The sequence below is a fragment of the Vitis vinifera genome, chromosome 15, assembly GCF_030704535.1.
Source record: "Vitis vinifera cultivar Pinot Noir 40024 chromosome 15, ASM3070453v1".
Taxonomy (NCBI): Eukaryota; Viridiplantae; Streptophyta; class Magnoliopsida; order Vitales; family Vitaceae; genus Vitis; species Vitis vinifera.
In genome coordinates, this window is record NC_081819.1 from 19,964,093 (window position 1) to 19,977,321 (window position 13,229).

The 13,229-nt window shown below is 31.6% G+C and overlaps 1 protein-coding gene across 2 annotated transcripts; it reads right to left on the minus strand.

Moving 5' to 3' along the window:
* On the minus strand, positions 1-4,701 carry LOC100245390 (rho GTPase-activating protein 5). 2 transcript variants are annotated; one of them, XM_019225781.2, is made up of 6 exons: positions 3,989-4,692; positions 2,785-2,835; positions 2,306-2,426; positions 2,080-2,199; positions 1,190-1,420; positions 1-836 (listed from the first exon to the last, which is right to left on the minus strand). In XM_019225781.2, exons 1-6 carry the CDS (start codon positions 4,405-4,407, stop codon positions 303-305), a joined length of 1,476 nt encoding a protein of 491 aa, XP_019081326.1. In that variant the 5' UTR covers positions 4,408-4,692; the 3' UTR covers positions 1-302. The 2 variants fall into 2 exon arrangements, with proteins under 2 accessions (XP_019081326.1, XP_003633913.1); XM_003633865.4 differs by lacking the exon at positions 2,785-2,835 and having other exon boundaries at positions 3,989-4,701.
* Between the last annotated feature and the right edge of the window lie 8,528 nt (positions 4,702-13,229).

Sequence of the window (13,229 nt, forward strand, 5' to 3'; positions counted from 1 at the left end):
TGTAAAAACCCCAACATTATTATTAAGATGACTGGTAAAAAGTTAAATGTAACAAACAGGCAGGGAGCAGCTTGCGCCTCAGAAATTAACATCATCTAGATGAAGCTTTAGTTAGTCCCTTCAAACATCTTACAAACTTCCAAGTGTTTTCTCATAAGAGAATCAACCAAACAACACTGTCTTCTACACTATAACATGGTTTACGCCAGGCATTAATGACCTCAACAACCAAATAATGGTACACGCCTGAACCTAATCTGAATCTATATCATGCCAAGCTTATCCATCTTTTTCATTAGTATTTACAATCCCAGGGGCTCCACAGTCTTCTTAACTGGCTTACTCAAATGAAATATTGGGTGCCTGCATAGTTTCCTCACTCCTTTTCTCAAACTTAGCCTATCCAATATCCCCTCAACTTCCCCATTCTCATATTCACCCGTACATCTATTTTTCAAAGTGCCCGCTTCACCTACAACAGGTGAGCTGGAACCTGAAATGGACTGGTATTCCTCCTCTGCTTCACTCTTCTGCTGTGAACTCCAAAATTTCTCCTCAATGTCAGATTCCAGTCTATCTAAAGCATCGGGCTTCAAGAAATCGCTAATGGTATGTTCTTCAGGGGCACAACCATCCTGAGTTTGTTCACAGGATATATTCCTGTTTGAGTTTGATGAATGAGGGTCATCCTTGCTGCTGGGAGAATCTGTGCATGAAGAGAGCAACCTAGACTTGGCAGCTGATTCTTCTCTTTCTTGAAGGGTCTTCATAATCAGTGTCTTAAGGAAGTTCATAACTTGCACCGCATGAATCAAGGCAGTCAAAGGATCGGCCATCTGTATCAAACAAAATAAACAATCATTTACTTACACTGTAGCCAAATTGTCTTGAAAGAAGGAAAATTTCACAATAGCCATTTTAACTACACATGCCAATTTCTGACTAAAGTAAATCTAAATATCAATATGTTCCTCCTATGGGGAACCTACGCAAAATGGATGGAATAGATTATCTCAAGCTCCTACACTCCATTCAACCAAAATTCATCATCACTTTTCTTGATTTTTAGTCATTCATACATGCATTCGAAAGTCAGCTAGTGAGGCTAGCACATTGGATACCAACTGTAGATACCCCATATGTAGCAGAACCTTAAAACAAAACGACAGAACAAGATATGTTAAGCAACCTGAGTCATGTTAGGTGCAAAAACCATTGCAATGTTGCGTGCATTCATCTTGTTGTGATGTTCATGCTGCACTACATCTGTCATCAAATTGATGGTCCAGTCAAGAAGTGCAGCCTCCGTTGGTGGAAGTAACTTTACAAGCTGAGTGCACTCATCTTCTGTGTTGCAGTGCATCACCTGTTCTGGTGTAAGGGAATCAAGCACCCCTGTTGGAAGTTCTCTAAGCCATGCCTGCAGAATGTGAGGAAATTACAGTAATTAGTTAAGAGGTGCAAAATAGAGATTTACTAATTGTCTAAAAAATTCCTAAACAAAGCTTCTAACACAAGATTCCTTACACAGCTGGAACAAATCACATGTGAGGGAGGTTGTTGGGATTGTTATACATGCATTTGCAGCATGCCTAAAATCATAAATTGTAAACTTCAATTGACAGGCCAATCTTTAGATTTCAATGGATCTCCCAAACATAAAAAATTTCTGCTTCTAGACATTAAAAAAAAAAGTTAAATATTTTGCCATGAGTTGTTTCTCCAAATGAGAATTCTTGACCAAATTATAAAACTACAGATGGAAGTTTATGGTAATTTAAATCTAAATAAGGAGAGGTTCACATAATTTGACAAAGGGTAATTCAGAAAAATAAAAGAAAGAAACTGGAAATGCACCAATACAAGCAGCCTCAACCCCCAACCCTACTGACTGTAAACCCCCATTCTACTTTCCCAAAGGAAGAAAGGTGTTAGGTGTCAGTCACTCCTATATTTCTTGGCTATTAATATGATCACAGAGCGTGTTCTTGCAAGCAGTGACTGGATCATCAACTAAGACATAATCTTTATAATTTTTCATTTTTTCTGATAGGTAAGCTAACATATTATGTGTATTACCTTTATCAACCCTGCCAAACAATGAACATCAATTCCACGAGGCAAGAGCCCCTTGTTTAGCTGATTCCGGACATACTCTTCTTGCCCATTCTCAGCATTTATTCGGAATATTCCTTCTGCCTTTGACCAAGACAAGAATGAAACAGAAACTCAAAAATTTTGGTAAAAGTAAGAAGCAGTAACTAAATTATTTGGAAACTAATTTAGCACACAAATAAAAGCATACCTGCAGACCTCCTTGCGAATACAAACGCTTTTGCAACATAAGAAGAATAGTTGGCACACTGTTGCCTCTTTGATCATACGAGCACTGCATTGACTGGGCAGAAACTCCAAATACACTAGCACTGAACAATAGGAGAAACAATAATGTATCAGGACCGACAAATCAAATGTTAAGAAAATTTGAAATCATGAAAGAAGAATTAGGTGGTGTTTTTTTTTTTACTTAATTCTAAATTGAACCTTAATGCTTAATAGTGTTAAATATTATGTTGTTTGTTTTTGTAGTATTTTATTTATATTAAGTATTAAAAAGTAAAAAAAACCAATATGTTATTTTTTCTATTTAGAAAAAAACTACATATTTTGATTTTTTCTATTTAGTAAAAAATTTATAATAAGTCATAAAAAAGTAGAAAAACAAACAACCTAAATTCTGAAAACAAATTGCGTTCAACAAAAAACCAAAAAAACAAACACCACCTTAGTTTTATTCCAATGGTGCAATGAAAGATGAAAGTGACCATGAACCATCTGATAATTTCCAGAAAATTCACCATGAAAAATCAAGTGCATTGAGTGATTTGCTCACATAAAAAATAAAATAACATATCATATCAAATGATTAAGTGAAAAGAACCATACATTCAATCTAATCTGCTTTCAAGTGCCATACTACAGTAGCATCCTATTAGTCAACAGCATAATTTTTTATCAAATTTATTTCACTAATTGATTGATAAAAGCCCAAGTCACATACATCTATCGTGGGCCCATAAGCTCAAGCCTGATTAACTTCTTGTAGAAGCAGCCGGCCAAGCATCACTACAAGAGAGCGACAACAACAACAGTCTGCTATCACATGAGAATTAGTCAACCCCGGTCTACTTGGCTGCAATTCTCTGGTCACTCACAGGCATTCCACTGTAGCTGATTAGGAAATCAGAGTTCAAACTAGAGAAGAAGCAACCCGGGTCTGCCATGAAAGGGAAAGTCCTGAAACTTGTAAAATCCTGTCTTCCTAGGAGGAATGGAGCATTAATAAGCCTATCGGATTGGGAGAAGGGTCTCGAGGTTAGACTTGGAAAATCCTAAAATTTCTCAACCTTCCAGTGAGATTCACTAGCTAAGTTAAATTATTTGGAACAGTGTCAAATAAAGGAACAGTTTCAAAGTTAAAGCTTTAACCCCATTCTCCATGATGATATAACCCCACAAACACGCACTTACCAAAAGGCCAAACTACAGAGATCCTCTCCTAAAAACATGAAGATCAGATTGTCCCCCATAAAAGATAAGACCCAATAAAGAAGGGACCTCCCCGTGTACTTTCCCCCTTGACTGGAAATGAAGGGAAAAACATCAAATTTACGGTACTCAAACTCCAAAATTTTCCCTCCCCTTTTCCCCTGAGTCTCAATTTTCTAAGCAGCGTCTCAAAGACATGAAATTTGTGAATTTGAAACCTCAGAATTTTCCCCCAATTTTCCCATCAACATCTCCAAGATTACACAAAGAAAATGCATCTGATTCTGAAGATAATTAACCATATCACATACCCAACTGAGAAATCTCTAATTCAACCCATTCAGAGATCCAAAATCCCATAACAAACCCCACAATCCCGAAAAAAAATATAAACAAAAATCACACACGCCCACAACAGCAAACAATCCAAGAACCAAACCTGGCACTAGGGACCCTCCTGGGCACCTCAGGCTCCAGCTCAACCGGCAAGCCAAGGAACCCATTGAACCGATCAAACGTCACATGCGACACATGTTGCACATTCGTCGGCCAACTGATATCCACCGCCGACACATCCTCCCTCTCCACGCTACACGTCACCAGCGACTTCCTCAGCGCTGCCAGCAGAATCGGCAGTATCGGAAACTGATGGCCCTGACTCTGTCCATTAGCTGAGCCGCTCTCCCTCGATCCGGCTCCGATAAACGGCGTCGAAATCGGATTACTCGCAAAAAAGTCGTCATCATCATCGTCAAACTCGTCCTCCCCACTCCCATAAAACCCCAAACTCGGCGGCGCCGTGTGAAACTCGCCCCCCCTCCCGAGTCCGCACGACCTGGATCGAAACAACCCAGCCATCACTTCCACCACCGCCACCAGCAACGCGGCAAGGAGTCAACCGGGCGAGTCAAGAAGAGGAAAGAATCATCAAAGAAGTTGATGAAGAGAGCAGGAAAAAAGAAAAATGAATGATGGAGTAGAGATATGGTAAGGGTGATGGAGACATAAGGCGGAGTGCTTCTGTTTTAGCTTTTGTTTTGGGCGTTGCGAGAAAGCAGATTCGACGGCTCGTGACACGGAGGAAAGAAGAAAACAGGAGCGTTTTTCAGTGTTTTTGGATGCTTCGGTTCTGAGTTGTTTTGTTGTGACTTTGCGAGAACGATGCGAGTAGTGCGAGCCTGGGCCTAATGGGCCCGATGGACCATATGGGCCCCTCCGTGATTTGTCTGTTTTTGGATTCTGAGGTGTGGCGGGAAATGCAAGATAAGATTTGTTTCTTTTCCTTTTTTTTTTTTTTTTTTCTTTTTGACAAAGGACAAAAATAAAAATACATATTCTAAAAAGAAAATCCTATTTTTAATTAAGGAAGCAATTTACAATTTTTTTTTCATTGAATATGTGAAAAAATAGAATTTTTATGAAAATTAATATTTTTAACTTATATAATAGATTATTTTCCAAGTATAAGCTTTTTCAATAGATTTTTTTAAAATAAATACATAAATTTTAATCAAATTGAAACAATTTTTTTCCCTTCTCAATTAAATATATTTTTAAAACCATATGAAAAAAAAAAACTTGTTTTGATACACTCATATAAAAAAAAAATCATAAAATAGAAACCCAAATTTATAAAATACAAATTTCAAATAGTTATTTAAAAATAATCAATATTTCATACACTTTTTTTATTATTAAAATGATTATTTTTTGTCATTCTGATGCTATCTTTTAGTACTATAGCTATTATATTTGATCATTCTAATACTATCATTTTTAAAAGGTTATTATTTTGATATTATTTTTATAGGCATGAAAACTCGCTTTTCCTATAAATTTAAATTTATTACTACATTTAGAATGTGAATGGGACACACCCCAATAATATTGAGGGGAAATATTAAGAAATAAATGGGGGCAACAAAAATCAATATAGCAACCAAATTGGATATGCATGGACCATTAATTTTAATATCAAAATTCCAAAGAAGGCAAAAACTATAATATTTTCTTTCCCATTTTAATGTCCTACAAACCCATGTGATGAGACCACCCAACTTCCCTATCCTTCATTTGGTCTGTACATGGTCCACCAAAATAAATAAATAAAATGTATTTATTTTTGGTATATAGATTTATTTTTGTGTAGCCTACATGTTTGATGAAATGTCTGCTCGTCAGCTAACTGTGGTCACATGCCCACATGTGATGTTCCTTTCTTCTTTCTCTATTCTATACTCCTTGTGGGTTCTCTTTGGCCTTTGCCATCTTGCACAGTTGTCTTGTGATACCTTTTACAGCTCGGCCGTAGTAGTACCTTGACCAAGTTAGGTCCGGCCATTCTTGGAGTCATAATCAGTGGATTCATTATAATTTTCTCCAATTTGGTGGTGTAATTTTTCAAAGTAGCTAATGATTTGCAGTGCCACAGACCTAAGATCTATGAAAATTAGAAGATTGTTATTAATTTTTCCCTTTTTAAATTAAGGGTCTGTTTGGAATGTTTCCGAAAATGGTTTTAAAGATTAATTTTGAAGAATAAAATAAAAGTTTATTTGAAAATTTGGAATGTTTTCAGTTTTTATTTTCAAATATTTCTTTAAAAACAATTAAAATACAATAATGAAAATGGTTCCCAAATAGGAGACTTCAACCGATGGTCTTATATTGGTATGAAAAGGCATTAATTTTCCTTAACATGTCCTAGTTTCTTCTGACAGACTACCAACTATCATTAAAAAAATGCATTAATTTTCCTTAACATGGCCTAGGTGCTTCTGACAGGCAAGCAAATATTATAAAAATAAATAATAAATAAATAAATAAAAATAAAAACCTACCACTACCTCTTCTCACAATAGATGCCCTAAATGACTGGGACAGTGGCTTCCCTAGAGGGTCAGTGCATGGGGTATTACCTTAATAAATACAGAGGGTAGGACACGTGAATACACCATGCATTTCATGCAAATGCAGCTATCCTCCATTACTCTCCAAAACCACTTGATGTTGATCCTACGATGACAAGGCATGCTTCGAATGCGACCTCTTCGGCGGAGCTGGAGCACATGATATTCCTTATCCATAGTACTAGTCTTCGGATTAATTCTATCCTATTATACCAATAGAATAACTCAACAATAGTACTCTTAAAATTAACGAGATAACCTTAACCTAAGGGTTTGTAGTTTAGCTTGTTTCGCAACATCCTATTCACATGTTACATGACTTGTTTGGATGGCGTATACGTCGTTCATTATCTTAAGAACATGATATTTGATTATATCGAGTTTAAGAGCAGCATGGTTACATCTCAACAGTTCCTCTCCTAGTTTGGAAGACCAATGGATACTAGATTTTGGATCAAATTTTAATTATATCATTTAAAAAACAACCGATATCCAACAAGGTAAATTAAACATTTTACAACATTTGATTATCATCATTTGAGTAACTTATTATCAAATTTAAAATAACATTATTAGACCTCGATAATTTGAGATCGTATTCTTTTTCATGCAATAAAATCTATAATTAAAAAAATAATGATAATCATTTTATCTTCCATTGAATGTAAGTCTTATGTCATACAGTTTGACATCGCTATCAATATAAAACGGTGTCAAATAATTAAGCAATGATCCTAAAATTATTGAAATAATTAATGATGATAAAAAATAAATTGATGGGATTTGAAGTACTCCCGATGTCTCAACAACTATAAAGTTTTAATATCATATTAAATTATTAATGAACGGGGCTCTAGAGCTACACCTATAAATACATGCAATTTTTTTAAAGTCATGATTGGGGCCTAGTCTAAATGCATGGCTGGTGCCCCAACATTCCTTCACAATTGTTGCTTACATGATGATTAAATAAATGAGGATCGATGATTCCAACATTCCACCCACCCATTCCCGTTCAAACTTCATCCACATATGCTTCCTTATGAAGCATTACCCATCACACACACACTTTGGCTTTTTCATGCAAAAAGAGAATTGGAATGTGGGGAAAGGGCCAAGGCACTTTGAGACAACGGATTTAGAATGAGTTTCTTTCAAGCTACTCCAGGAATCTCTTTCTCCTTTAGGGATGTGAGATTAGGTTCTAAAAGTTATGTATGTACTTTCATATTTTATGGAATGGCTCAACTAAATCACCAACTTGAATAGCCTTCTTAACTGAATTCTAACCGGTCACCCACATCTTGAGATTTAAGATATTCCAAGTCTTTGGACATTGTGTGCTTATTCAAGTGGTTTTGTTAGGGCTTGAAATTGTTTTTCAAGGAACTCAACAATGGTGACACCTCGAATTAGGGTTTTAATCATGCCAATATGTTATGTTTGGTTTTGAAAAAATAATTAGGAAAGAAAAAAATAATGTTAAGAACTTGTTACGTAACCATTTTCAAAAACAGTTTTTAGTTTTTAAAAGCAAAAAACATAACATTTTTAGAAAAAATATTTTTTAGTTGTTTTTTTTTGTTTTAAAAAAATAATTATACTAATATGGAGAATGATTAAGAATAAAGCACTACATGTAAAAGTTATTTTTAAAATATATTTATAAAAAAATGGGTTATAAACATTTTAGGTTTTCAATCAACTATTTGTTTTATAAAACATAAAGAACAATTTTCAAAAACTATTTTTTTTTAAATTATTTTCGAAAACAGTTATTAAACATGACTTAAGGAAAATAGTTTTCTCATATTTTGTTATACTATGACAAATATAAAAAATAAAAAATAAATCAAATATAATTAAAATTAATTAACAATTATAAAATTGTCTGCAAATCATTCTATAGAAAAATATTGACCCTAAAAGAGCTCCATAAGATGTTGATCCTAAATGACAAGATTAGTTGCAGAGAAAAATGAAGATAGTCTTATTCATATACATAAAAATTATAGAAACTCGTATATTTTTAAATTATTTAATTTGTATATTAAAAAGTTCAAATAAGTGAAATAAGTTGGAAATATTGTATAAATATAATTTATTGAACATAAATCTATTATTATTATTATTATTATTATTATTATTATTATTATTACTTTTCATTTTCTTCTACTTTTTCTCTCTATTTTCTTTCCCTTACATTTTCCATCAAAATTTCCAAAAACCAAACAAAGTTTTACTGTATAAAATAAATTAATTCAAGCATGATTACAATGAATCGTTATCTTTTTCCTGAAAACCAAACATAGTTTTAGTGTTATAATTTATACTTTTAACACTACAGGAAGTAGAAATGGAAGTAATGAAAGATAATATGTCATACTATATTCAGCCAATCAAACATAGTTGTAAGGATTATAGTTGACTACCCGGTGTTGCTAGTTGAAATTAAGCTTATAACACACTAACAAATGCCATACATTTTTCCAAAGGTTCATGGATCAATTTAGGTGGGCCAGCTTGGGGCCCATATCGAGCTGGCTGCGAGTTAGACCAACTCCTTGAGGTGAATTTGCCCACCCAATCTTCGATGAATTGGAAGGAAGCCCAAACTTAGAAAGCCATTCAAAAGTCCAACTATTTTATTTGGTTCCAGCCCAGAGCATTGATTACTAGTTCGGCCCAATGAAGTTAACCCACTGGGCCAAGATTGGACCATTCAAAGTTGCATGTATAACCGATTAAGCCCTAATTTTAACTTGGACCGGGATTTTGGACAGCTCAGATCTCAAACCAGTCAAATAGATATTGGTATCACGTGTTCGTTATTTGGAGGACTTTATGAAGCCAAACTAGCTTTGAAAATCCGTAATTTTCAAGGCAACGTTTGGTTGGCTACGCATTAGATATCATTTTCAATATGATAGACACCTTGATATTTGTTTAAAATAATATTTATTGTAAGTAATTTTTTGTTTCTTTATAATAATATTAATGATTAAGATATTTTAGATTTATAAATAAAAATATTATATATATTAAATTTTATATCAAATAATGCAAATATTAGTATTATTTTATGATACATTATGCATAATTTTTAATTTTAGTTTCAAACAATAAATTTAATTTTTTTAATCTATTTTATTTTATTTTTTGAAAAATTATTATTTTAAAAAATGGAGAAAATGGATGAAAAAAAATATAAATTTATGATGAGTAAGATATGTTTTTCTTATATTTCAACTTAAGAATATTATATGCCATGTAGAGAGGATATAAAAGAAGAAGTTAGATAATATAATTCATCATTTATTTTATTTCATGTTATATTTACTGAATCAAATATGATCTAAGGATGTTTGAATATGACGGTCAAATGTGCTCCCATGTTCTCCAACATGATTATCTACATTATGGACAATTAGAGAAATCCATGTCGTATGTTTTTCTTCAATATTAATGTGAAAAGTAAAACTATATTTGACTGAATCAAAATTATTTTTATTTAATATTTAAGTCACAAGCGAATAAACCCAAAGATAACACATAACTCAACCCAAGTATACTTTTGTTGCTCATTATAGCAACCTTCTATCTTTTAATAGGAATGAGGTAACACTAGATTAGTTATCGTTGCATCAATGGAGGAGTATCGTAGTGCATGTTTCTATTTTTCGAGTTTAAATCAACAAAATAAAGAAAACCTAAAGGAATAAGAGACATGAGCATTCTCCCAAGCAATGCCACACTCTCTCCTGAGAAATTAGAATGTTTGGGGATAATGATTGATAACTTTGATAGGTCTAGACAAATATTACCAAATATTACATAATTTTAGCACACTCACACACTAGACCAACTATTCAAGTTCATCTAGTACCACTCTTTGTAAAGAGGTGAGAGAATTTGCCACAACATCTAGTTTTTTTGCTATAAAGTCAATTACCTATGCTTGTGTTTCACGGAAGATGCAAAAGAGACAAGAAAACAACACTAAAAATAAATAAGAGATTTTTGTTTCTACTCCAGTGATTTTCAAAGTAGAAGGGAGCAACTTATTTATAGACTCAATTAAATGAAGTGTCTCCATCAAATAACCATTTAATTATGATAAGATCTCACATCCGATAAACTTCTCATCAAAGAGGCTCTATATGATAGTCTTCTTATCAAAAGACTACCTAATCTGATGGATTTGCTTAATTTAGACGACTCTCATCTCGATAATAAAATTAATCAATGGATATATATATATTGAATGATTGTTAAATCATAACAAATAATTATTTAGCAGAGAAGGGTCTACCAAATGCTAATCTAGAAGTCACTTTAAGTGATTTTTAAAACTTAATAAAAGTGATCTAATGATTTTTAAAACTTTATCAAATACCTACTTATAACAAAGTGCTTCCAAACCTTATAAAGCACTTCTAAAACTTTATCAAATACCTACTTGTAATAAAGTGCTTTCGAGCCTTATGAAGTACTTCTAACTCAAAAAAATTACTCCAAAATGCATCCTTAATATCATAACACTATTTATCTTTTTATTACTAAAATAAAAAATAAATCTTTAATGACTTAACTAATTACTTGCTTCCTCTACAACCATTTTTTATTTATTAATTAACCAATTAGATATATTCTTAATACTTTATGTCTATATTCGGTTCTCATAAAGTGCAAGGGAATGGAGAAGAAAAATAAGAAAAATAATTTTCTCATATTTGATTTTATTACAAAAAAAAATACAAAAAGGAGTTACACATAATTAAAATCATCAAAAAATTACATATTTAATTTTTGTATAAAATATTTAAATATATGAAAAAATATATATAAATTAATATATAAAAATAATACATTAACTTTAAATCTATTTTTTATTTTCTTTCACTTTTTCTTTCTCTTTATTTTCCCTAAAATAAGAAAAAAGTATCAAAATAGATTGAAGCGATTTGAAAGCGACATTTCAATTTTCGTTTCGTTCATAACAAATAGGTTGCATAAATCTGTGAACCTTATGTTGATTTTGGAGACTCAATAAAAATCATTTCATTCATAATTCTACAATGGGACCGCATTTTTTCTTTCTTCCAAAAATTGATTTTCAACCACAACACCCACCACTTTCCTTCATTTATAGCTATAAAGTCTCTCTGCTAACTTTGAATTGGCTTGGAGTTGGGTGGCAACTCTATTCAATGGGGGCCAAAGGTGTCTTGTAGCTTTAACTCTTTGCCAATGATGCACCATACCAATAACTTCATTTCTAATTTTTGAAAAAGTTCTACTTCATTTCATGAAAGCTACAACAAATATAAGCCAAAATAATTGAATTTTATTTCTCTCTTTTTGGGTTTAATATTATGTTGTTTGGATAGTTTTTACATCTATTTTTAGTGAAAAAAATAAAAGGATAATTGGTTATTTTTGCCTTCCCATTGGTTTTAAAGATATGATGTCATTAAGAATAAAAATAATTTTGATATTTATAAAAGTTTAATCAAATAAAATTTAAAGAATTAATTGGTTAAAAGAGATGAAATAATCCCTCAATTTATGAATCTAACTCTTCTCATGTTGTTACTTGAAAAATAACTCATTTTTGACATAAATACCTTATATCATTTTAAGTATTTACATGTAGTGTTTAAAAGAGATGATTATTTTTACACGAAAATAATGAGGGTATTTTTGTCCAAATGAGATCAAAATAGGATGAAGGGTTAAATTTTAATATTTGAGTTTTCAATAATCTTTTTAATTAAATATTCCAAATGTAAATAAGCACAGATGTTTTTTTTTTTTTTTTGGTTTTTTTTTTCAACATAGATAAAATTATGTTAAGAAGTATAAGACTAGAGACTTTTATCCAATATTCTTAAAAGTTATGATTTATCTTTAAAATTATTCTTAGCATCTAGAAAGTTCTCTAAAGAATCATAAACAATTAAATATCTTAATTTATTTTGAAATAATGGGTATAAATATAAAATATAAAATAAGTAAAAAAAAAAACCCAAAAACCCATTTGGGATTTTGTTGCATTCTTGGTAAGAAAATTTCACATTCTAAAACCCCCAAAAATTGATAAATTTGTTGGAGATATTGGTAGAGGTACAAAAGGTAAAAATTAATTTAATATACATATCTAAAATTAACACACCAAAAACTTATGCAAGTGAGGTGGATTCATATTATTGGATTCATTAATACCACGTGTATTTCAAAATTTCAAGAAAATTTTATTATTTATGTATATGTCGTTAATAATGGGTACATGGCATTGGCCCATCTTTCATATTATTTATGTATATGTCTATCTAGCTATATTTCTATAAAAATTGTGTCCATAACAATGGATTAGACCAAAATTTTATTTAGTTTAAAGTAAATTTTCTACCATAATAATGATAAAATGATAGGTTTTGCAGTCGCGTTGCTCCATTTTAATTTTCTACTATATTTTAAAACATTAAGATCGTGTTGGTTTGTTAAATAGTAATTAATAATGTTAAGTATTAGATTATTTAAAAAACTAGTATATTACTTTTTTATTTAAAAAAATAAAAATATTTGATTTTTTTTATTCGGTCAAAAACCTATAAGTCATAAAAAAAAAATAAACAATATAAAATTTGAAGGCAAATTGCTTTCCGCAAAAGATTAAAAAACAAACGCCCTATATATTTAATATGTCATTAAAGTATAAACTTGAGGAATAAAAAATTTGATTTTTTTACTTATGAACGAGTCAAATAA

What these genes read in the sequence shown, in the direction of transcription:
- LOC100245390 (XM_019225781.2), bottom strand. Translation starts at nt 4,407, where the DNA reads ATGGCTGGGTTGTTTCGATCCAGGTCGTGCGGACTCGGGAGGGGGGGC. An exon ending in AGGAGGGTCCCTAGTGCCAG is followed by an intron (nt 2,836 to 3,988) that starts GTTTGGTTCTTG and finishes GGAAATTATCAG; the next exon opens with ATGGTTCATGGTCACTTTCA. An exon ending in TTGCACCTAACATGACTCAG is followed by an intron (nt 837 to 1,189) that starts GTTGCTTAACAT and finishes TGTTTGATACAG; the next exon opens with ATGGCCGATCCTTTGACTGC.